This window comes from Odocoileus virginianus, chromosome 30 (genome assembly GCF_023699985.2).
Source record: "Odocoileus virginianus isolate 20LAN1187 ecotype Illinois chromosome 30, Ovbor_1.2, whole genome shotgun sequence".
In the NCBI taxonomy this organism is placed as follows: Eukaryota; Metazoa; Chordata; class Mammalia; order Artiodactyla; family Cervidae; genus Odocoileus; species Odocoileus virginianus.
This window is the reverse complement of record NC_069703.1, coordinates 29,265,193-29,287,261: the sequence shown is the minus strand read 5'-3', so window position 1 is coordinate 29,287,261 and position 22,069 is coordinate 29,265,193. Positions and strand designations below refer to the sequence as shown.

At 59.4% G+C, this 22,069-nt stretch overlaps 1 protein-coding gene and 1 long non-coding RNA gene across 10 annotated transcripts in view; one reads left to right on the top strand and one right to left on the bottom strand.

Annotated features, from left to right (window-relative positions):
* ARHGEF10L (Rho guanine nucleotide exchange factor 10 like) overlaps positions 1-22,069 on the bottom strand; it is a 149,489-nt gene that overhangs the window by 77,518 nt on the left and 49,902 nt on the right. For 3 of the 9 annotated variants that reach the window (XM_070458781.1, XM_070458780.1, XM_070458782.1), the window contains exons 5-9: positions 14,244-14,357; positions 14,056-14,147; positions 12,317-12,400; positions 7,131-7,303; positions 2,426-2,542 (exon numbers count right to left, since the gene is read on the bottom strand). In XM_070458781.1, coding sequence (XP_070314882.1) covers positions 2,426-2,542; positions 7,131-7,303; positions 12,317-12,400; positions 14,056-14,147; positions 14,244-14,357 — 580 coding nt within the window. The remainder of the gene's footprint in view (positions 1-2,425; positions 2,543-7,130; positions 7,304-12,316; positions 12,401-14,055; positions 14,148-14,243; positions 14,358-22,069) is intronic. The other 6 variants (XM_070458783.1, XM_070458784.1, XM_070458786.1 and 3 more) reach the window with 6 other exon arrangements.
* On the top strand, positions 12,394-17,753 carry LOC110140688 (uncharacterized). The gene is made up of 3 exons (XR_002314816.2): positions 12,394-13,705; positions 15,978-16,342; positions 16,711-17,753. It is a non-coding gene; the product is annotated as an uncharacterized lncRNA (long non-coding RNA).

The window sequence follows — 22,069 nt, the reverse complement described above, 5'->3', positions numbered from 1 at the left end:
CCTTGGGGTCCAGTTAAGGACACGGTGCGACATGGCAAAAAGCCTCAAGGCCTGGAGTCCTAGGCCTGGCTCAAGTTCCAGCCCCGCCACCCCCCGGCCGCCTGACCCTGCACGAGACACTCAACCTCCCCGAGCCTCAGTTTCCCCCTTGAGCCCCGCCAGGGCCTGAGACTGAACAGACAGGGTGCAGGTGAGCACGCCGACAGTAGACGGGCAGCTCCCTTCACAGCTGACAACGCCCGCAGGGGCTCCCTCCATCCCATGGGGGCACCCCCCCACCCCACCCAGACAGCCAGGCTTCTGCTGAGCCTCTGCCTGGGAACCGGGGAGGCTGGGCGCAGCTTCCCCGGGTGGGCACACGCCCAGGACGGGGGTGGCAGCCTCACCGGCACACAGAGCTATGGTCCCCTCAGCCCGGCGACCTCACCCCCCAGCGAGGCCGCTTCCCCAGTGCACGGCCAGTGCTGGAAGTTTCTGCAAGGCAACCACGCTGCCCAGCAAGGCGGCTGCCAGCCACATGTCACCACAGGGCACTCGAGAGCTGGCTGGTGCGACGGAGGACCACAAGTCCCGGTGATATTTAATTTCAATTAACTTAAGCGTGAAGAGGCACGTGGCCACCACAATGGACAGTGTAGATCTGGGAAACCCCTCCTCCCTGAAGCTCTCTGCTGAAAGTGGGGAGCACTCTCTGGGGGCCCCTGTTCTCTGCTCTCACTGTCACCGTCCTCCACAGCACCTCCTGGTCCCCACGGCAGGAGCCGTGGCACTTCTCGAGGGTCTGGGCCAGGAAGGCTTGCTGAACTCCCAGTGGATGCTGAGGCTGCAGGCAGGACAGAAACCTTTCAGAACAAGGCGACTGTCTGGAAATAACCAACAGCCATTGGGGGCTGACGTGGGGCTGGGGAGGGAAGGGAAGTTCCCGCGCCGCTCCCTGCATCTAAATGGTTCGATTCTAGAGCAGTGATTCTCGGCCTTTTGGAGAGACTAGCAGGGGTGCCATACATGCCTGTGAGAATCTAATGAGAGAGACAGACACTGACCCCAGAAACCGCACAGAGATGCCCATCCTCCTCTGGGGGGTCATGACTCCCAGATGGAGGTCTCTGTCCTGAGACAGGAACTGGGGGGCTGACCTAGAAACCCCCAAAGTGGTCTTTGGGGGAACCATCAGAAGCTCTTCCTGGGCAAAAATAGAGCAACAGGCCTATACGCAAGAGGCATCGCTGGGTCACCCTGCCACCTCCACCATCACACGGCGCTGAGGACGGGCCAGCCCGGGGCCGACTCGGGGGTCAGGCCGGGAGAGCACCCAGGCCGCACACCACCCTCCACGTGCTCTCTGCCACCGCTGGGCTGAGGCCCCCTGAGAAGTCACACCTGCCCCCGCCCCCAGCACAGGCTCTCAGAGGGGCTCTGAGTAAGGGACCTGCAAACCTTAAAAGCGCCTCTCCCACTTCTCCAGAGACACCTCCGGTTCTGAGGACTGGGCTAGGCCGCAGGACGGAGGGCGAGCAGGCTCTGACTCCTACAGACCCAGGCTCGGGTCCCGGCTCAGCTGCTGACCGCTGCTGTGACCAGCCTCACTAACGCTAACGACAGCGGTAGGACGGCGGCCTCCCGGGTGCCCGGGGAGAAAACGGTCAGACACACACGTAACATCAGTCAGCACGCTCTGAGCTCTGGGGCGGCGCCCAGCACGGCACTGGGCACGGGACTGGTCTGAGCTCATACCCCCCAGGGCCGGCACTGTTTCTGCCACCATCTCACGGGCAAGGAAACCGAAACTCAGACAGGTCAAGAGGCCGCCCAGGACCACACAGCGAGCAGGGGCGGACCTGCGACTCAGATCCAGGCCTGCAGAGCCCACGGCGCACAGCAGGTGCAGTGAGTAGGACCCACGGCCGTCAGCAGCATCACCCTTAGGCTGAAGCAGGAGTCCCAGCTAAGAGGCAGTGCTGAGGCTTCTCGCTCTGGCCTCCTAACCGGGAGCTCTCTGAACAGCTCAGAGCTGGAGGAATGTTAAGCATCAGCAACAGTCACACTTTAAAGGTGTGACCCAGACCCACCCAGCCAGAGCCATCCCGTTTGCAGATCCCCAGGCCTTGGCCCGGATTGGCAGAATCAGGCTCTTTGCAGGTGGACTCAGGACTGTGTGTTTTTCGAAGCACCCAGGGGATTCCGAGGGCCCTGGAGTTTGAGAGCCCACCCAGGAGTCCCCACAGACAGATGAGGGGTCGCTGAAGGGTGGGGAGAAAGAGAGGTGAGGATGGGGACAGGAGCAAGCCAGCCGGCGGCGTCAGCCAAGGCCACAGGTGCGAGGCGCCGACAGGGCCCGGGGCTCGGGGCACCCCCCTCCCCGCGGCCCCCGAAGCAGCAGGAAAGGCCCCGGCGCCCGGGACCAGGAGGGACAGGCAGACGGTACCTTACAATCGCACTTGTGCTTCAGCTCCTGCATGTCTCTCCCCCCAACTCTTAGAGCCAGGATGTCTCTCTTAGTCCTGACGCATCTCTCCTTTAGCCTAGTCAGGTCTGGAGAAAGCTGGAGCCCCGGCAGCCAAGCAGAAGGAGCAGGTGAGGGGCAGGGCAGGCAGCAGAGCAGACACGGGGACAGAGGAGAGAGGAGACTCGGGTGAGGCAGAGGAGGGACCGCTCGGGGCAGCAGGATGGGGCCTGGGGACCTGCTGCCTGGGGTCAGCTCCAGCAGCACGCAGCCCGACACGCCAGCCAGCTGGGGGCCGGGGCTCAGGAGCTGGGGGCAGGGGGGAGGGGAACAGCCCAGGCCCCTTCCCAGCACTCAGAGGACAAGGGCTGTGTCTCCGTTATCTCCCCATCCTGGGAGCCCAGCGTGGGGCTCCTGACAGAGGAAGTTCTTGGTAAGTTTCTGAGATGGAAGGGTGGTAGGTGGCTGGATGGCTGCATGCAGAGAGGGGTGGCTGGCTGGGTGGGCAACAGACAGATGGTAGATGAACAGGCCCACGGATGAATGGATGGACAGATAAACGGATGGATGCGAGAGCAAGTGGATACATTCAGTTGGATGATTCTACAGCTGGGCAAATGGGTAGAGGGACGAACCGATAGTCATAAATGAATAAAAAGGTGGATGAATTAGTGAGTGGACGGAAGCAGTGCTGTGCTGGTAAACAGCCAACCACTGGTTCTGCAGGGAAAAGCACCCTGCTTCCTCGCATTTCCGTGGTTCAAGCATGCTGGCCGCGGACAGTTTCAGGCTACCGATGTGACGTCACTGAACGTGAGGTTGGGAAGGGATGCACACGTTTGGTTCTCGGGTTCTAAGGAGCTGGGACCAACTGGCCGGAGCCCGTCACTTGGAGGAAGGGTGGACGGACAGAGGGAGGGAGAGTTCGGGGAGGGAGAGCGGGCGACTGGATGGAAGGACGGGGCTGACTGGCTTCGTACCATCTGGGGAGATGGACAGAGAGATGCACAGACAGACAGCCACTCAAATGCATGAACCTCAGGAGCAAGGGTGGCATTGGCCAAGTGCAGAGAAGATAAGACTGGAACTACTTGTAGGAAGCAGACAGGCAGAGGGGTCAGGAGCATGAGCTGAGAGGCAGGGAGGCTACTTTCAAATCTGTTCCCTGCTGACCAGCTGCGAAGTCTCTACCTCGCTGAGTGACAGCTTCCTCACAGGTAAGGTGGCCATAGTAACCACCTCATAGTGTCATTAAGAAGGTTAACCGGGCAAAGCGGACAGAACCTAGAGCTTATTGAGTGTTCAAAAAAATGGAAGCCAGTATTATTGGACTGTCTTTCAAATACTAAGTGCCCAATATTTGTTGAACGGATGGACAGTTGGCTGGCTGGCTGGCTGGACAGATGGATGGATGGATGGATGGATGGATGGATGGATGGATGGATGAATGGACACAGTATTTTTTTCCCAACCAGATGTGATGTTGAGTTGGGGTTCTACCACTTATGGGCTGCGTGGCCTTCACCACATCATTTAACCTCTCTGAGCTTCTGTCGCTTAGGTTCTCTGATCCTAACAAAATGAGGCTCTTTTTCTTTTTAATGAGACTCTTAAAGGAAATGATACCAACCACTCTGAGGTCTCAGGAACAATAAATGAAACTGCTCCGTAAGCTGTACCATACTAGGCAAAGGTTCGCTACTGATATGCAAAGAAGTAGGGGACTGGGAAAATCCTGAGAGTTACTCAGCCTCCCAAAAAACTGCAGTCCTGTTTCATCTGTAAAAAAGACTGATGTGATACAGTCATGAAGGCCCTGGGCCTCCGCCTCTCTGACCCTGAGAGTCAGAAGGACTAGGCCAACTGCAACGGCCAGATCGGACTCAACCAGCTGAGGCCCCAGCCTGCTCTGCTGCCCAGGCCTCTGACAGCCAGACCACGGTCACCTTAATCACGAAGAAGCCACAGTCAGGAAAACATTCAGTGCAGCTCATTTCATAGCTGGAAAAGGCACCTCCCACTGACCGTGGCCCTCGCGAACCTGGACCAGGCTTCCAGTTAGGTCTGGGTCAGGGGCTCCTGAGGGGTCCCTCTGCAGACCCTGTCATTCTCTTTGGCAAAAGCCCGCCCGCCGAGGGTTGGCCTGGCCAGACCCCTGCAGGAGGGGCTCCCCTGGTCTGTCGCAGCTGCACGGGGCGCAGGCCCGTCAGGCTCCGAGGACAGGACTTGACATTGCCCAGCTCGGCTGTCCGCGGCCCCGGAGCGCACAGCACGAGGCAGGCAGAGGGGCCCCGGAGCCGTGCCGCGGCGGCAGTGCGAGGCCGGGGGGCAGATGCGCCCCCGAAGCTCAGGAGGGGCTCGCAGCGGGGGGCTCCCAGGCAGAGGCGGCTGTCAGAGGAAAAGCCCTCCACCATGCGCAGGGGAGCAGGTGGGCCGGGCCCGCGGCCAGGGAAGAAGTCCTCGCAGTGAGAAATTCCAAGAACGCTGCCACGCCATCTGTCTGCCGAGGAAGAGCTTGAGGGTGTGCGGGACACGGGTCCACAGGCAGCCGCCAGGACCCGTCTGGGGCCAAGCCAAGCTGAGGGCTCTCCCAGCGTTTCTCAGAGCGCTCTGTGGGCCCCCGGCCGCCCCTGGGGACCCAGGGCTGTTAAAAAGCAGGTGGCCAGGCCCCATCCAGCCCTGGAGCTGGGAGTGAGGCCCCAGCATCTGCCCCCGTGATCCCAATGCCCACGGGAGAGGCCAAACTCCACATCCCCCACCTCCTGCCCGGAGAGGGCCTGACGCTTCCCTCTCGGTCCCCAGCAAGAAAGCAGGGGGCTAGGAACGCGGCCACGGGGGACTTGGAGCGACAGCCAGGGGCTGGGGACAAGGGCTGGCCCAGGCCTGGAGTCCCAGCTGCCCACACTCTCCAGAGCCACGCTGGGCACACAGGGCCCACCCTCCTCTCAAGGGGCTCCCTGGGGGAGCGGTGGCTTCACAGTCTTGCAAGGGCGGAAGCAGGAAGGGGCCTGTCCTCCGGCTCTCGTCTGGACTGTTCCTCCCCCCAGGGACCCCCGTCTCCTCCAGCTCCTGCCACCTCTCTTGGAAGCCTCCTGTGATCAGGCCCATCAAATCCCACCTGCGAGGGGCAGGCCATAGGAACACAGGCTCAGGTTCACAGAAAGGCCTGTTTTTCTTCCTTTTTGACAAATCGTTTCGTACTTGGTATCTCCTCCTAGGCCACAAGGTTTCCCTGAGCCTGGGTTGGGTCATCCTGCCCCCCGGGACCCCCATCTGCACCCTAAGAGGCGTCAGAGATGCTTAACTTTTTGGTTAGCAAGAGGTCAAGGCTGCTTTCTGTGGCCCTGCCGTGGGGACCAGCCAAGAGGAGGCTGGGGCTCAGGGGACACCTGCTCAGGCCCTGTCTTCCCGAGGACTGGGGTGCCTTTTTCATCTCAGTAAAGTCTGTCTGAAGACTCCTAGGTGTGGGTGCTGCTCTGGCCTGCACCCCCTCCCCACCAGGGAATCCCCAAACTGAGAAAGGGGTGGGAGGCACTCTGAAAACATGGAGTTGGACACCCCCCATAATCCAGCCCAGGCCTGAGGCCCCTGCCTGCTCCCTGCCCTCCCTGTAGGCAAGACTCACTGACACCTTGGCTCACTTGCCTGCCTCGGTCTTTCCAAAATAGAACCTGAGAGGGACCCAGTCACCTCCGGTCGGGTAGGCCTGTCTCAAAGAAGCGGCTCCCCATTAAATCCCGAACCTCAGCATGGAGAGCGTCGGCCTTTTGGTGGCCTCTAGAGAACAGAGGAGCTTGGTAGGCTACAGCCAGTCCACGGGGTCACACAGAGTCAGACACGACCTAGGGACCGCACCAGAACAAATAGGACGGGCAAGGCTGTCACAGGAGGGGAGGGACCAGACAGTCTGTCCTCTTGGCTTCCGTGGCTTCTTCCGTGAAGTCGACAGAATGAACTACGTTCCAGGCAGAAACACCAGAAGCTACCAATGCGTGGATGGCACTTTGGAAAGGCTTTGGAAAAGAAAGAAGCCCTCTTGCGGCTCTGTCTGAGCCGGCTTGGTCACCTCCCCAGGGCAGAGGGCTGTGGGGTCTAGGGCTGATCTGAGAAGCAGAGTTGGATTGATCCACATGTGTGCTAAGTCGCTTCAGCCATGTCCAACTCTTGGTGACCCCATGGACCATGGCCTGCCCGGCTCCTCTGTCCCTGAGATTCTCCAGGCAGGAACACTGGAGCGGGTTGACCTCTTGTGCTCCAGGGGATCTTCCCGACCCGGGGATGGAACCCGCGTCTCCTGTGTCTCCTGCACTGGCAGACTGGACTTCACCATTAGTGCACGTGTCACCTCTCAGCCATCAGTGAGGCTGCCCGCGCCCGTGAGGAGGAGGATTCTGAGGCCGGATCTGACTCCGTGAGCACCCTTCTCAGATGCCGGGGCGCCGCAGGCACAGCGGAGCTGGGCGGCGCCGGCGCAGGGCACTAACCACGCCCATGCTCGGTACGGGGCGCGCCGCGGCCATCCATCTCCGGCGGGTGGTTTCCCGTCTCAGGACACCAGGGCCCCCGCTCCCTCTCTCACCACACTCCTGGGAGTCACTGAGGCTGAGCCAGGAGTCTCAGCCCTGGCCCTCACCGCCCGGCTCTCGGGGGCCCGGGGGCTGGGGTGACGGATGCCCCCTCCCTTCACCTTGGGCTGGAAGGACACTCGATGCTTGGCAGGCTCTGCCTCTGGCTTGGCCTCCTCGCCCGAGTCCTCGCTGTAGCTCTCGAACTCGCTGGAGCTCCAGCCTAGGTCCTCCGGCTCCCGGGGCGCCCTGTCCTGGCGCACATCCTCGTAGGGCTGGCTCCTCTCCGCCTCTGCTGGCCAAGAGACGCGGCTGGTGAGCGGAGATCCTGCAGCCAAGCCCAGCAGACCCAGTTTCTGAACTCGGGGGCGGGGGCAGGTATGGGGGTGGGGTCAGGGTGGACCTCCAGCTGCGCTTCTTGGTCCATAAGCGTGGGGCAAGGAGAACATGACATCCACCCGCAGAGTGAGGAGGACGTGAAAAATGCAGAAAAGCACAAGAAATGCGCCCGGCACACAACAGGCCCAACAACGTCCTCCTGGTGGGGGAGACAGACTGGAAGTCTGGAACATGTACACGCGCTGTGCTTAAAACAGATAAGCAACACGGGCTACTGTACGGCAGAGACGTGTGTGCTCCATCCCTGAGTCCTGTCCGGCTCTGAGACCCCACAGACTGTAACCTGCCAGGCTCCTCTGTCCATGGGGTTTCCCAGGCAAGAAAACTGGAGTGGGTAGCCTTCTCCTTCTCCAGGGGAGCTTCCCAACCCAGCGATTGAACCCACATCTCCTGTGTTGCAGGCAGATTCTTTACCGCTGAGTCAGCTGGGAAGCCCTATAGCACAGAGAACTCTGCTCAACACTTTTTTAATAACCTAAATGGGAAAAGAAAGTGGAGAAGAACAGATACACATGCATGTTTAACTGAATCACTTTGCTTCACACCTGAAACTAACACAACGCTGTTAATCAACTGTGCTCCAAGAGAAAATGAAAGTGAAAAAAACAAATTTCTTCCCCCTACTGGCATCACTTTTCCAGGATCTCAGTGCTCATTCTGGGCCTCCTTGGCATTTTTTAGTGGAAAAGAGAAGACCGGGGACCCAGTTCTGACTCGGGCCCTCAGCTCCGCCTCAGCACCCTTAGGGGGACACGGGCAGTGAAGATGGTCCGCAGCATTGAGTGACTCGGGTCCCTTGTCCCAGATGTGAGCTCCCCACGAGGCTCCAGGACAGTCCAGCAGGGGGCGCGCCTGGCCTAGCATCCAGGAGTGTTCCCTCTTCCACAGGAAACGGGCACACACACCTGGGAGTCCCTTGGCCCGGAGGACCTGGGCCTGCTGTGGTCCCTATAAACTCGGGTCTGAGATGCTGCTTCCAAGACAGGAAATCCACTTTCCTGGGCCCAGAACCCAGGGTCCCAGCCTAGCCTCCACTTCACAGATGGGAGTTCACATCCTGGGCTGTTACCTGGACGCAAGCCTCACAAAAGTGAGACCAGACTCCCAAAACTGCACGGAGGTGAAAATGCTTGCTGTCAGCTCAGAGGAAATGGCACTAGGATGGGTTTTAAATTTTATTTTTTGGGGGGGGGGTTAAAATTTAAAAAAAAAATCTGCTCAGAAACCGCACATACTGAAGAACTGAGAACTTTGGTTTTCAGAGCTGTCTCTGCAAAATGGGGACAATAATAAGCGGAAAGGTGAAGGAAATAAAAAACAGGGATGAAAAGCCCTTAGCCAAGAGCCTGGTACGTGGCAGGCACTCAGCAAAGAGCAGCTGCCTTTCTCATGGGGGCCCTGGGTGGGCTTGAGTGCCTCTGCACTAACCCCAAGCCTCCACCTCCCCACACAGGGAGGCTGGGGGTGAGGGGTGTGGAGAAGACTGTCAGCCAAAGAGCAGAACAGACACACGGGGCTTAGCTGGAGACTCTGGTCCCAGGATCAGGAGGGAGCACGGTTATCTTTTCAGCAAAAGACAGTAGTGACCAATGTCTCCAGGGAGTCGAGCGGCTGGAGACCAGGCTGTGCCCGTTCCGGGGGTGACTGTCCCATCGCTGCAGGAGCGGCTCCACGACCCAGGGGCCAAGGGGCAGAGCTCGGTTCTTGGGGCACCCTGAAGCAAGAGCCACGTGGCACCCACTTCCCCTTGCTTCTGGCCCCGGCCACCTACAACCACCTACATGCCACCTACATGCCAGGTTCTCCCAGCGGTCCTTGGGGCTGGAAACTACCACCTCATCCTATCAGATAAATGAGACCAACGGAGCCCAAAGTCAGGCAGTGAGCGGGAAGGGGGCTCCATCCACCTACCGCGCTGCCTTCCACAGAGGCCATGCTCACGATCCCCAGGCTCATTGAGAAACACTGTCTCCTGCGGAGACAGAGGCACCAAATTCCTGAGTCTTCAGGGGCCTCACAGAGGTCTGCTTCCCCACCTCCACCCCTAGCTGATGCCTCGGGCTTCACTAATGCTCAAGATCACAGCCTCTGTTTCAAAGCACTGACCACCACCTGCTCAGGGCTCTACATCAACCCCCTCGTGGCATCCTCACTACAACCCAAGGAGGAAGCTAGTACTGCCCGGTCTTATGGATGCATCCAATGAGACCAGAGAGGTTAAGAAGAAGTTCTGTGGTGCAACCCTCCCCAAAGCCCTACACGGTCAGGATGATATCTTGATTTCACATGAAGAAGTCGTTGCCCAAAGCACAGAACCCTGTGCCCGAGTCAGTGGCAGCACCCAGGTAAGAACCCAGGGCTGTGTGTCCACTGGCCTGTGTGGTCTGCACCTCAGTGGACACCCTCCCCGTGGAGGGCCCACTGAGCGAGCCCACAGGCCACACAGGTCAGCACTGGGCCTTGGCAGGTATGACGCTCACAACAAGAGCGTTTCCTGTGGCGTGCACCTGCTGAGGGCCGGCCACAGCCTCAAGAGAGAGCAGGTGTCCCAGGGCAGGGACCCTGGTCCTCAGTCTGCAGGCCTGGAGCTGGCTCTCGGCCACCTGCCCATCTCAGAGTAAACTGCAGGACATGCCATATCCCCACACAGGGGTGCCCAGTGAAGACTGTGACCAAGCAATCACCGGCTCGATGGGATTCAGGTGGGAGAACAGCCCAAAGGGGCCAAATAATGGCCTCAGGCCACTCAGATCTCCCGGCTCTGGGACCTTCATATAGCCACCCGTTCCCACTCTTTCAGACTGGAGACAGCTACAGGCAGAAAAGGGTTCTGGGCTTCTCCAGGGATGGGCTTGCTGAATGGATGTGTGGATCACAAGCCCAGCCTTCCGGTTCCTGGGATGGGTGTCAGGAGTGTGCCTCCGGGGACCCCGGGCCTTGTCTTGTTGTCTGTGCGGCTCTCCTGTTGGACCGTATGCTGCCCCAGCATGGTTATGGTTGCCCCTGTCAGACTGGGAGCTCCTCAAATGCAGGGGCTTGAGATGGGGAGCCCCTGAAGACAGGCAGAATCGTGTCATGCAAAAAGCAGATCAAACAGATGTCTATTCGAATTCTGGCTGTGAGATCTGGGGCTGGTGGCTTAACCTGTCTGATATGACTGTCAACTGGAGCCATAGGCCCTACCCAACCAATCTCTCAGGTTGATTGAGCAGGGGGAACAACTGTGCTTCATCTGCCATAAAATGCCACCCAAATCCTTTGGAGCGAAGGGACAGAGCACTGGACTTGGAGTCAGAATGACCCAGGTTCAAATCCCAGCCCTCCTCTATAGCTTCCTCCTCTGAAGAATAAGGAAGTAATCCCCTAAGCCAAGGGGCTTGCCAGGTGGTGCAGTGGTAAAGAATCCACCTGCCAATGAAGGAGATGCAAGAGATGTGGGTTCGATTCCTGAGTCAGGAAGATCCCCTGGAGTAAGAAATAGAAACTCCCTCCAGTATTCTTGCCTGGAAAATTTCACAGACAGAGAAGCCTGGCAGTTTACAGTTCATAAGGTCTCAAAGAGCGACAGAGAGCGTGCACACACACACACAGCCTAAGTCAAAGTTTCAAACCAAATTACATGAGACAAACCATGAAGAGCCACTGGCGTGTTCAAGCAAAGATGGCTCTTACGGTGAATGGATATTAAACACCCCTCCTCCCTGGGTAGTCCTCCCTCTAGCCAGGTGAGCATGTGGGCCTGGGCCAGGGTACTGACCCTCCTCTGCCCTGTCCACCCTCTGTGGCCACAATGTCCCCACCTTCCCAGCCCACCAGGGGCCTGTCTCCAGAGGCAGGCCCAGGCTTTCCCAGGCTTTCTCTGCTGCGTTCAGCTTTAACAAGCTGTCATTCCCAACAGCCCTGGGATGTCTGAACTATTAACCCATTTTCAGGAGGAAAGGACGCCCAGAGAAGTTAATGACTTGCCTGGGGATCCACAGAACCCAGTGGCTCAGCAGTAAAGAATTTGCCTGCGATGCTGGAAATGTGGCAGGAGCCACGGGTTCAATCCCTGGGTCTGAAAGATCCCCTGGAGAAGGAAGGGCAACCCACTCCAGTACTCTTGCCTAGAAAATCTCCCGGACAGAAGAGCCCGACGGGCTCCAGTCCATAACGGTCGCAAAAGAGTCGGACGCGACTTAGAAAAGAGTCGGACACAGTCGGGGATCCACAGCCCAGCAACCCCCTGCCAGAGAAGCCCCAACCCCACCCCTTGAAGCCCCAATATTCCCCTGGACGCTCTATACCGCACCCAGGGAGCCCTAACCCCGCCCCTTGAAGCCCTAATCCTTCCCCCACGGACCCTAACCCCGCCCCATGAAGCCCTAACCCCGCCCCTTGAAGCCCTAACACCGCCCCTTGAATCCCGAACACCGCCCCATGGAGCCCTAACGCCGGCCCATGCAGCCCTAGCCCCGCCCCATGCGGCTCTAGCCCCGCCCATGAAGCCCCAACCCCGTCCAAGAAGCCCTAGCCCCGCCCCATGCGGCTCTAGCCCCGCCCATGAAGCCCCAACCCCGTCCAAGAAGCCCTAGCCCCGCCCCATGCGGCCCTAGCCCCGCCCCAACCCGGCCTGCTCTCAGCCGTCTCCCACGCTCCCTAGCCCCGCCCCATGCGGCCCTAGCCCCGCCCATGAGGCCCCAACCCCGTCCAAGAAGCCCTAACCCCGCCCATGCAGCCCTAGCACCGCCCCAGCCCGGCCAGCTCGCAGCCTTCTCCCACTCTCCGGGTTTGACTGCAACGGTTTTTAACAGCAGGGAGGAGGGGCCGTGCGCCGGGTGGGGCCTGGCAGGAAGTGCACAAGGAGACCCTCGCCAGGCCCCGCCTCCCCCCTCCGTCCCCCACTCTGCCCAGAAAGAAGAGGCTTTACCGGGCTGCTGGGCGTCCAGGTTTTCGCAGGGGACGTCGTCGTAAATCACATCTTCTTCCAGGGCGGGGAAAGTAAACCGCTCGACTGCGAAAGAAGGACAGGGAGGGAGCACGAATGAGGTTGTGGCGCCCAGCGGGAGGCGGCCGCCAGACTGACATCAGGACTGCACCAGCCGGCAGCTCGCTCCGCCCGCCCGCGTCCCCGCGGCCCGGACGGGCCAGCAGCCTGCAGCCCGGCCCCTAGGGAGCCCCCGCCGGCCACTGCTCTCGGAAGACTGGGACAGCTGCCTCTTCCCGCCCCCAGCCCTCCAAGGAGCCCTCCCAAAGGCCGCGGAAGCCCCGCCTGCTTCAGCAGGCCTGCGCACCTGGCTGATGGCACCTGCAGAGAGCCTGAAGCGACGCGGCAGCACCGGGCCGGCCTCGGAAGCCTCTTAAGCCGCCCAGGCCCCCAGGACTGCCCCCAAAGGAGTCACCTGGTACCCAGAGGTGGGGGAGGGCAAGGCAGCCACCCTGACTACACATGATGGCAGGGAGCAGGGATGATGGGATTTGGAGAGTGGGGTTAAGGACAGTCCCCCAAAACTCAGCCAGTGGGGTCCTGACTGGTTAAAAAAAAAAAAATCAGCAAATGAGCATGCTATTCCCTTAACACTTTGCTGAGTGGACTATAAGCAGGGCAGAGCACACACCCTACCCATGTTAGTAGCTCCGGAAACAGAATATTTACAGAGGTCTTGCCCCCTAAAACTGTGTGCCCAGTCTGTGCCCTCTTTAGGCACATGCAGCCCTGCCGAGAGAGGTTTTGGAAAACCAGCCCCCAGCCCTGCGGGGGACTTGTCCTCCCCCCACAGGCCTTCCAGGAACAGAGGACCAGATGAACTCTGAAGTTCCTCCCTACCCTGTTGCCTCCTGTGGTCACAGGGCCTCCAAAGCCCTGTAGGACCCTTACCGCCCCCTCCCACCAGCACAGATTCTGCCTCTCAAGTGGCCATCAGACCTGCCCACCTCTCTCCAGGTCCCTAGCTCCAGCCGTCGCCTGCCTCCCCCAGACAGCATCCAGCCCACTACCTTCTCCCAAAGCATCAGTGATGTGACTGAAATGCAGACGTGGCCGCACAGCTGGCTCCCTGGCACCTTTGGGAAAGCAGGGCCTCCAAGGCCTCCCCCCTGCACCCTGGGAGGACCTGGGGAGATGGCAGCCTCACCGGGCCCTGCTCACCCCTAGACCCTCCCCTCCACCACACCAAGACTCACTGCTTCCCCAGTGACAGGCATCCCCTTGCCCTCGACCTGGACACTCTGGCCCTGATGCCTGCTCCTCTGTGCTCTGCCTCGGGCCTCGTGGGCTCTCTCAGCTCCCACCCTCTGCCTGGCACCCGCCCTCTGCACAGTAAGCGCCCACCCATGCGTCTGGGACTGCTGCCAGAGGGACCCCCTCATCTTGGGCACCGGGGAACACCCACCACCCAGATCGACCTGTAGGAGCTTTGGGGGGGTGTGGGGGACAGATGAACAGCTGGATGTGTGATTACTCCCAGACCACAGCTCCAGGGTGGCAAAAGCGGCAAGTCTCAAGGGTGGGCAGTGGCCGGTCTGCCTCGGAGCCACCACCAAGCCCACAGGACAGCCCCGCGGGGAGCAGGAGCACACAGCGGCTCCCTCAGCCTAGAGAAGGGGGCTCTCCTGGCATCACCCTCCTGGGGCTGAGGCCTGGGCGGCAGGGTGGCGAGGGGGACTTACTGCGACGGGAACTCTTCCGCCTCCAGCTGGAGCGCTGGGCCTCGGAGAAAGCTGCGTCCACAGCGTCCCCATTGCTCACGGCGGCCGGCCTCCTGCGGGCCAAGAAACGGAGCCGTGAGCCAGGAGGGTGGGACAGCTGGCTCCTTGAAGCCTCGGGCAGCTCCTCACCAGGTGACGGGGCCACTCACCCCCAAGGCCGGGAGTCAGAAGGGCTGGGGAGGCCACAGCTGGGTCGGCACGGACGAGCCCCTTCCCCTCCTGGCGTCCTCACCTTTAGAAGGCATTGCAAAGCCGGCCTGCTGCTTTATAAGAGCATAAAGGTCAAATGTATTCATCATGATAACTGACAAGGATTGACTGACATGCATTCCTGGCCAGGGCACCCAGACTCTCCTCGTCCAGGGCAGATCCGGGGGGAATCTCTGTGTCCCAGTCTCTACATACAAAACAGAGGCAATGGTTGGTGGGGAGGGCTGCATCTGAATGACAAGGACCTGTAAAGTTTCAAAAGACGGCACACAGAAAGCAGGGCTTCGTCCCCACAGACACTTGAGGATGGGCTGGACCAGAGATTGCTTCCTGGGAGCTGAGAAGCAAAGGGAACTCAGTGGGGAAAAAGCAGACTCCACCATAACCAAGTAGTCAAGTGAGCATCCCCAGTGATACCACACAGGTCTTGTGTCCCCAGATACGACTCGACAGGGTGCTCACCCCTGTGGGGCTCTGACCCCAAGCCCATGGCCCCAAGCAAATTGCGAAAAAACACCAAACAAGCCCAGACTGGGGGACCTTTCTATAAACACCTGCCCATTACACCTCAATACTCTCAAGATGATGAAGAAACAGAAACTCACAGAGCAGGGTAAATGGTGACTGAAGGTCCCGTGAGTCCCACATGGGGTCCTGGGACAGAAAAGGAGCGTAGGCAGAGCAGAGCAGGGTGAATAACGCCTGAAGGCCACATGAGTCCCGCATGGGGTCGCGGGAGCCTGAAGGCCACGTGAGTCCCGCATGGGGTCGCGGGACAGAAAAGGAGTGTAGGCAGAAAAACAGGTGAAATTCAGATAAAGTGAGAAGTTTGGGGAGTGGTGACGTACTGACGCTGATTTCTTGGTTTTGACAAATTCCCTGTGGTCGTGCCGGCTGCCAGCAATGGGGAAACGGTGTGGGGGTACATGCAGCTCTGTCTCCTGCCTTCACAACATCTCTGTAAATCTAAAACGATCCCAAGCTGGAGAGGGTTTGTTTGGGTTTTTTTTAAAGCCCAAGCTCAGGGGACTTCCCCGGCGGTTCAGTGGATTAAGCATCCACCTTCCAGTAGAGGGGACAGGGCTCGACCCCGGGGAGCTACTACGCCCACGGGCCACCACTGAGCCGGCACACCCCAGCTAGAGAGAGGCCTGTGCCGCAAAAAACAGCCTGTGGGCCACAGCTAGGACCCGACACAGCCAAAAGTAAATAAAATAAATACTTTTTAATAATAAAATAAAGCCCATCCCCCCCCCAAAAAAAGCCACATCTGCCACCCAGAAGGTGGGGAGGAGAAGGGGAGGGGAGGGGAGGGGAGGGGAGGGGAGGGGAGGGGAGGACCCCTCCTGCAGGCTGGCCCTTGGCCTCGCCTCGCCAGTGACCCTCAGGCAGATCCTAGCATCCTTCCTGCTCTGCAGGGGTCGGCAGAGGAACCTGCCCAGGATCACAGGGCCCATGAGTGGCAGAGCTGGATGGTGAAGACAGCTTGCTGGGTCCCAAAGCTGGGCCCTCAGGACTGCATCTCAAGTAACAGAGCATAGGCGGCTGTGACGGTGGGAGCATACCACATCCTTGCTGTCCAGGGAGCCACTCGTGGCCACGGAGCACATGGAAGGCGGCTGGTGGAGCTCGTGTGGCTAAGGAACTTAATTGCTCATTCTATTTCTCTTTAGGTGACTTTAAGCAGCCACATGTGGCTAGCAGCCCCCAAACAGGATGGCACAGGCCTAAGCTCCGGCACTATTGGAGAAGCATCTCAACTCCAGTTTTGCTGCCAGAAGTGAGCAGAGTCACCCCGGGGGTGAGGGCCGCATTTCAGTCCCGGGGTAATGCTTTCTGCCAGCGGGAAGTCAAGGCCAAGATGGGACAGAGCTGGTCTGGAGGGAGTCACCGGGGCCCTGGCCGCTAACGACAGTCCTAGGTCACCACCGTCTTAACCAGGAGACGTCACAAAGCACCGCGTCAAGCTCAGATGGAACCAAACATTCCAGCTGAAGTCAGCATGAACTAGACTCACAGACTTAGAGAACAAACTTAGGTTTGCCAGCGGGAAGGACGAGGGGGAGGGAGACTTAGGGAGTTTGGGAGGGACCTATACGCGCTGCTGTATTTAATATGGATAACCAACAGGGTCCTACTCTATAGCACGAGGAGCTCTGCTCAATGTTCTGTGGCAGCCTGGGTGGGAGGGGAGTTTGGGGGAGAATGGACACATGTGCGACTGAGTCCCTTCCCTGTTCACCTGGAACTATCCCAACATTGTTAACTGGCTCTACCCCGATACCAAATAAGGACTTTTAAAAACTTTGCTCTGAGCTGGCAACCAGGACGATGCGTGACTCTTGGAAGCTCACGCTAGGTGCTGCTTGCAGGGCTTTACCCACATTCGCACCTTTCGTTTCACAGGAATGCATGTGAAGCAGGCAGCATGGTCCTCACGCTAAGATGGGAAAACTGAGCCCCTCAAAGTCTTGACAACTCTACCCAAAGTCACTCGGCTCATCCGAGGGAGCTGGGACCTGCAGCCTGGACTGTCCGCCTGCAGAGTCTGCATTCTTCCCACCAGACCATGTGGAAGGAGGGAATCTGCATTCAGACCTTCACCGAAAGCAGGTTCACTGTGCCACAAGGCCACGGAACCTCGCTTGACTCCTCTCCCATCCATGTTTTCAAAAGGAGAGAGAGAAAGAGTGCTCAGCATAGACAGAGTCAGAGACACAAGTTCAAGGCTCTGTCCTGGAGAAATCGTAACACCCAGCAGCAAGGTGTCTCCACTAGAGGACACGGGAGAAGGCCCTGGGTAATTTCAAAAGGTGACACAGAGAACGGATGTGGGTATTTGGGGGTGAAGTCAGACAACTTTAGAATGGATCTGGAAATATTTTATGACATACTAAAAGCCACGGTGGGGTTGAAAATATGAGTCCCTGTTTTCACATTACCAAATCATAGTGAACTTACTTTTTCATTTTATTTCATTTTAAGTAATTTAAATAGCTACATGTGATTAGTGGCCCCCGAACTGGACAGCGTAGGTCTAAGCCACTGGCCCAACTAGAGATGCTGGTCTGGGCTCGGACTTCTGTTGAGCAGCTGTCAGGGCACTGGTCCTGGCTTCCTGGGTGGGGAAGCGGGGGTCCAACAGTCACCTTCACGCCCACCCCGACTGTCCCCACGGCCGAGGGAAGCAGAGAGACCAGGAGCCCCTAAGGAGGGAAGAGGCTGGTGCCCGTGGGTGGACAGGCCTTCCCAGGCCTCGCTACAGACCACCACCCCCCGTGCTCTGCACGTTGGGGTGTCTCCTCTGCACCCAGGGCTCCGCAGAGTGCTTGAGGACAAGTGCGTGTCCTATTATGACCATCTTACAGATGGGAAAAGTGAGGTTCAGAATAGGCAATTACCTTGCCCCAGATCACCTGACCAGCAAGCGCCAGATCTGCCATTTACCTGCAAAGTCTCGTCCTCCTCGACCCCAGGCAGGGGGAGGGAAGAGACCCCCCAGGCGAGGGAAGCAGTGGGCATGGAAGGAAATGAGGGGGGCCTCCGCCCGCCCTGGCCCTTCTGGCTGCTGCCACGGCCATACCCCACCCACCCTGCGTCCACCCAGGGCCAGCCCCTCCCAGCTGCTGCCTGGCAGGAAAATCTAATTCTCCCTGCGGGCAAACACTCCTCCTGGGGCCTCCCCAAAGGTTTCAGATAATGAAAGAGCCATAAAAAAGCAATAAGAGGCCAATTATCTCGCCCTTATCTGAGCTTCCTGCACGTCTAATGCCTCTCAGCTTACAGGTGCAGAAAGGCCAGCCAGGAAGATGACACGTCTTACAAGGTGAGGCCACTGTCACTGCAGGCCGAGGAGGAGGGGCTGGGCGGGAAAGAGGCGGCGGGAGGATAGGAGCGGTCTCCCAGGCCCCCGTGGTGGCGTTCAGACTGAGGAGGCCACCGCGCGAGGAGCTCAAGGCGCCTTCTGAGCCCGCCGCCTCTGACTCCAGGGACAAGCCGGGGACGAGGAGGGTGAGTGTCCTGAGACCGCAGGGACCTGCTTTGTCCTGGTCGCCCCGTTCCGTCAGCCCCTTCACTCGGGGGACACTCGGTGATGACGGATGCCCCCGTCCCCCCAGCCTATTTTGTTGATTTATTTATTATTTTTAAAATCTATCTGGCTGCACTGGGTTTTAGTTGGGGGCACAGGGCATTCGAGATCTTTAGCTGTGGCATGGGGCTCTAGCTCCCTGCCCAGGGAGGGATCCCAGGTCCCTGCATTCGGAGCGTGGAGTCTTACCCACTGGACCATCAGGGAAGTCCCTCCCAGACTATTTCAAAGACAGGAAGCCCCACTCCAAGAATGACAGTGCCCCCAGCCCCGCTGCTCCTGGGCCCCATTGCTCAGCAGATTCCCGGGGTCCCTACCCAGAGGCTACACAGGGTGAGTTGTCAGGGAGAAGACCCCCGAGACCACTATGATCTGAGGATCCTGGCTGGCTGGGCACACACGCGCACCTAGTACCCCCACACACAAGAATATTCCTGATGCCTTACTCTCTCCAGGCCAGAATCCTGGAGGGGAAAGCCGTTCCCTTCTCCAGGGGATCTTTCCAACCCAGGGATCGAACCCAGGTCTCCCGCATTGCGGGCAGATTCTTTACCAGCTGAGTCACGAGGGAAGCCCAAGAATATGTGGAGTGGGTAGCCTATCCCTTCTCCAGGGATCTTCCCGACCCAGGAATCGAACCAGGGTCTCCTGCATGGCAGGCAGATTCTTTACCAACTGAGCTATCAGGGAAGCCCTTTTCAGGACAAGCTATGAAACATATGAAGAGGAAAGAATCCCACTTTTGGGGACTGAAAGGACCAGAATAACATGAGCCTTATAAGGCCATGAGCAAACCCAGTCTGCAGCAGACGGCGGGGAGGGCTGGGGCGGGAGGGCCTGCCCGACGCGGCCCGACTCCTGGCATCACCCCCTGGAGAAACGCCCCTCCAGCAGCGCCACTTCCACCGTCCCGACATCCAAGAGACAGAAGAAAGGCAGAGACCAGCAGGCCCGGGGGAAGCCTGCTGCCAGATTCCAGCCCTGGCCATTTTCTAGTTCGTGTGGCACATTAAAGCCAGGAGGCCCCTGGAAATCACCTGGGTGGAAGGCTCACAGAGCTGCTCACTGCAGTCCCCTGGGAAGCTCCTCTGAGGTGCAGACTCAGGGCCCTGCCCTGCGATTCTGTCCCGTTGGCCCAGAGGGGCCCAGGGAGCAGTATATTTAAAGCTCCCTGCTGCTCCACTGTGCCGACAGGGTTGAGAACTGCGGAATTACAGACTTTAGGGGGAAGAGACACACGTTCCGGAGCCAATAGCCCTGGGATGAGACCGCGGCTCTGCCCCGTGGCTGCAGACCAGGACCATGGCTTAACGTCCCGGAGCAGCTGCGTGACAGGGTGAATCGGTGCTCTGCTTCCTGCCGTGAGGACTGAGCGAGATAACACACGCCCAGCACCGCGCGCCTCTCTGTGCCTCGGTTTCCACATCTGTGACATGGGGCAGCGATACCTCCCTCCCAGGGTTCCAAGGAGTAAGGAAGGAGGCGTGTGAAACTGTTGGCAGAGGGTCTGGCAAGGATAAGTCCTCCCACACACCCAGGACACCACTTCCCTTCCCCCTCCCCCCTGCACCCCTCCAGTCACCGGGTCCCTGCACACGCTCACCGCTTCATGCTGCAGCCCAGCCACCCCTCACATACGAAGGGTCCTGGGCCCACCTGTCCCGTGCCACCCCCCACACAGTCACAAATCCCCTCACGGATGAGCAGAGCGGGGCGGAAGCCCCAGGAAGTCGGAGGAGGGGCCCCCGACGTGGTGTCTATAAAACAGCCCTCACTGGGGGTGAGCACCAAGACCCCCGGGGAACCTCCTCAACACTCAACCGTGGTCCCACCGCGCAGACCCTGGCCTTCTGCTCTGGGGCACACACACCCACCCCCTGATGTCCGCTCTGAGAGACACAGCTCCCCTAGCAAGCCAAGAGCCTTGTGGGGTGCTGAATACAGTTTCCCGTGGGAAAACGCTCACCCTCTGTAATTAGGTCAAAAGGTGAGCCGGGAACCAGCACGTGCAATAAAATTATGGTTCCACAAAATGTGTGTGTGCACTTCACATACAAGGCAAAGAAGCTGAGCAGGATGTGTTCCAACGGTAGAATTAAAGGCTGCTCTTAGTATACCACTTTCTGCACTTTCCAACTTTTCTATAACAGATATGCATGACTATTACCAAAGAAGAAATTGAGAGAAAGAAAGGGAGAAGGAAAACATCCCGGGAACACTGAGCAACGGGTGGGCCGGTGCAGGGCCCCTTAGGGGCCTGGAGCCGCCCGGGACAGACCCGCACGCTTCGGAGACGCTGAGTGAGGCGAGCAGCTCGCTGACAGCATCTGGTCCTCACGTCCCATCCAGCCTCCGCTTCAAAGACCACACCGAAGGTTAGGCAGATCAGACAACGACCGCCGGGGTCTGGGATGTGGAGGGCGGGCGGGATCGAAACCAGAGAGCGCAGAGCTCGGCGCTGGAAGGGTCTGGAAGCCAATGGCGTGCCACCCAGGCTCTGCCTCCTCCCAGCTCCGTGACCTCAGGCTGATGACGTGTGTTCTCTGCGCCTATAAAACGGGGATGACAGAGTCCCCGCCAGAGTGCCTTTCGGACTAATGGAGGCGGGTGAGTCTCTTAGAACAGGGCCTGGTGGGTAATACGTGCAGAAGACGTGAAGGCCATTATTACCTGGCTCCAGAGCTGATAAAAGCACCCAGACACCGCCCATCCGCCCCCGGGGGCAGGCATGATCCGCCTCGGTCGCCACAGTGCCTGGCATGGGCAGGCACTCAGTACAGAGATGCAGGCTGGAGGGGGGGAGGACGGGGCTGAAGGGCTGACCTGGGTGGGCAGGGGGCTTTGTAGGAAGAGCAAAGAGAGCCCCTGCCCGCCCCCTGCCCGCCGGCTGTGAACCCAGGGCCACCACTGGCCGCTCGACCTCCTGGGCGCCTCTCTGGGGCTGCACAAGGGGACTCACAATAAGCCCCTCTTCTCAAGCCTGCTCCGTTGGCCTCCTCCTGCGGCTGTGACAAACGACCACAAACTGAGTGACTTCACACAATACCGATGCATTAACTTGCAGCTGCAAAGGTCAGGCGCCCACAGAGCGTTTCACTGGGGCAGAAGCAAGGTGCTGGCGGGGCCGGCTCCTGGGGGCTCTTGGGGGGAACCTGCCCCTTCGGGCCTCTGGAGCAGCCCTGCCCCGTGGCCCCTCGTCTTCAAAGCCAACGTGAATCTTTCGATCCGTCTCTGACCCTGCCCTGCCCCCCGCCTGGAAATCCTCGTGATTCCACTGGGCCCACCCAGGTGATGCCGGCCGGGAGGTAACACAGTCCATCTTGTCTGGATAAGCCAGGAGGGGGCAGGACAGGGACCTCCTGGGAGCCACTGAGAGTCCCTGCAGCCAGGCTGGGAGCCAACAGGAAATGCCAAGGCCGCGGGGGGCCGTGGGGATGGCGGTGGGAAGCGGCCTGCGTCCAGGAAAACAGGGAGCCAGAGCCCTGCTCTGGGCGCTCACGGCAGCCAGCCGTGAGCGCGCGGAGTTCAAAGTGCACCGGAAAGCAGGCTCCGCGAGCTCCCGCTGCAGTCAGACAGGCTCCAGCCCCGCTACGACCAGCTCGGCGACAGCTCCGGCAAACTGCTTCAATGCTCTAAGCCTCAGTTCCCCATCTGCAAAGCGGGCACAGCGAGTGG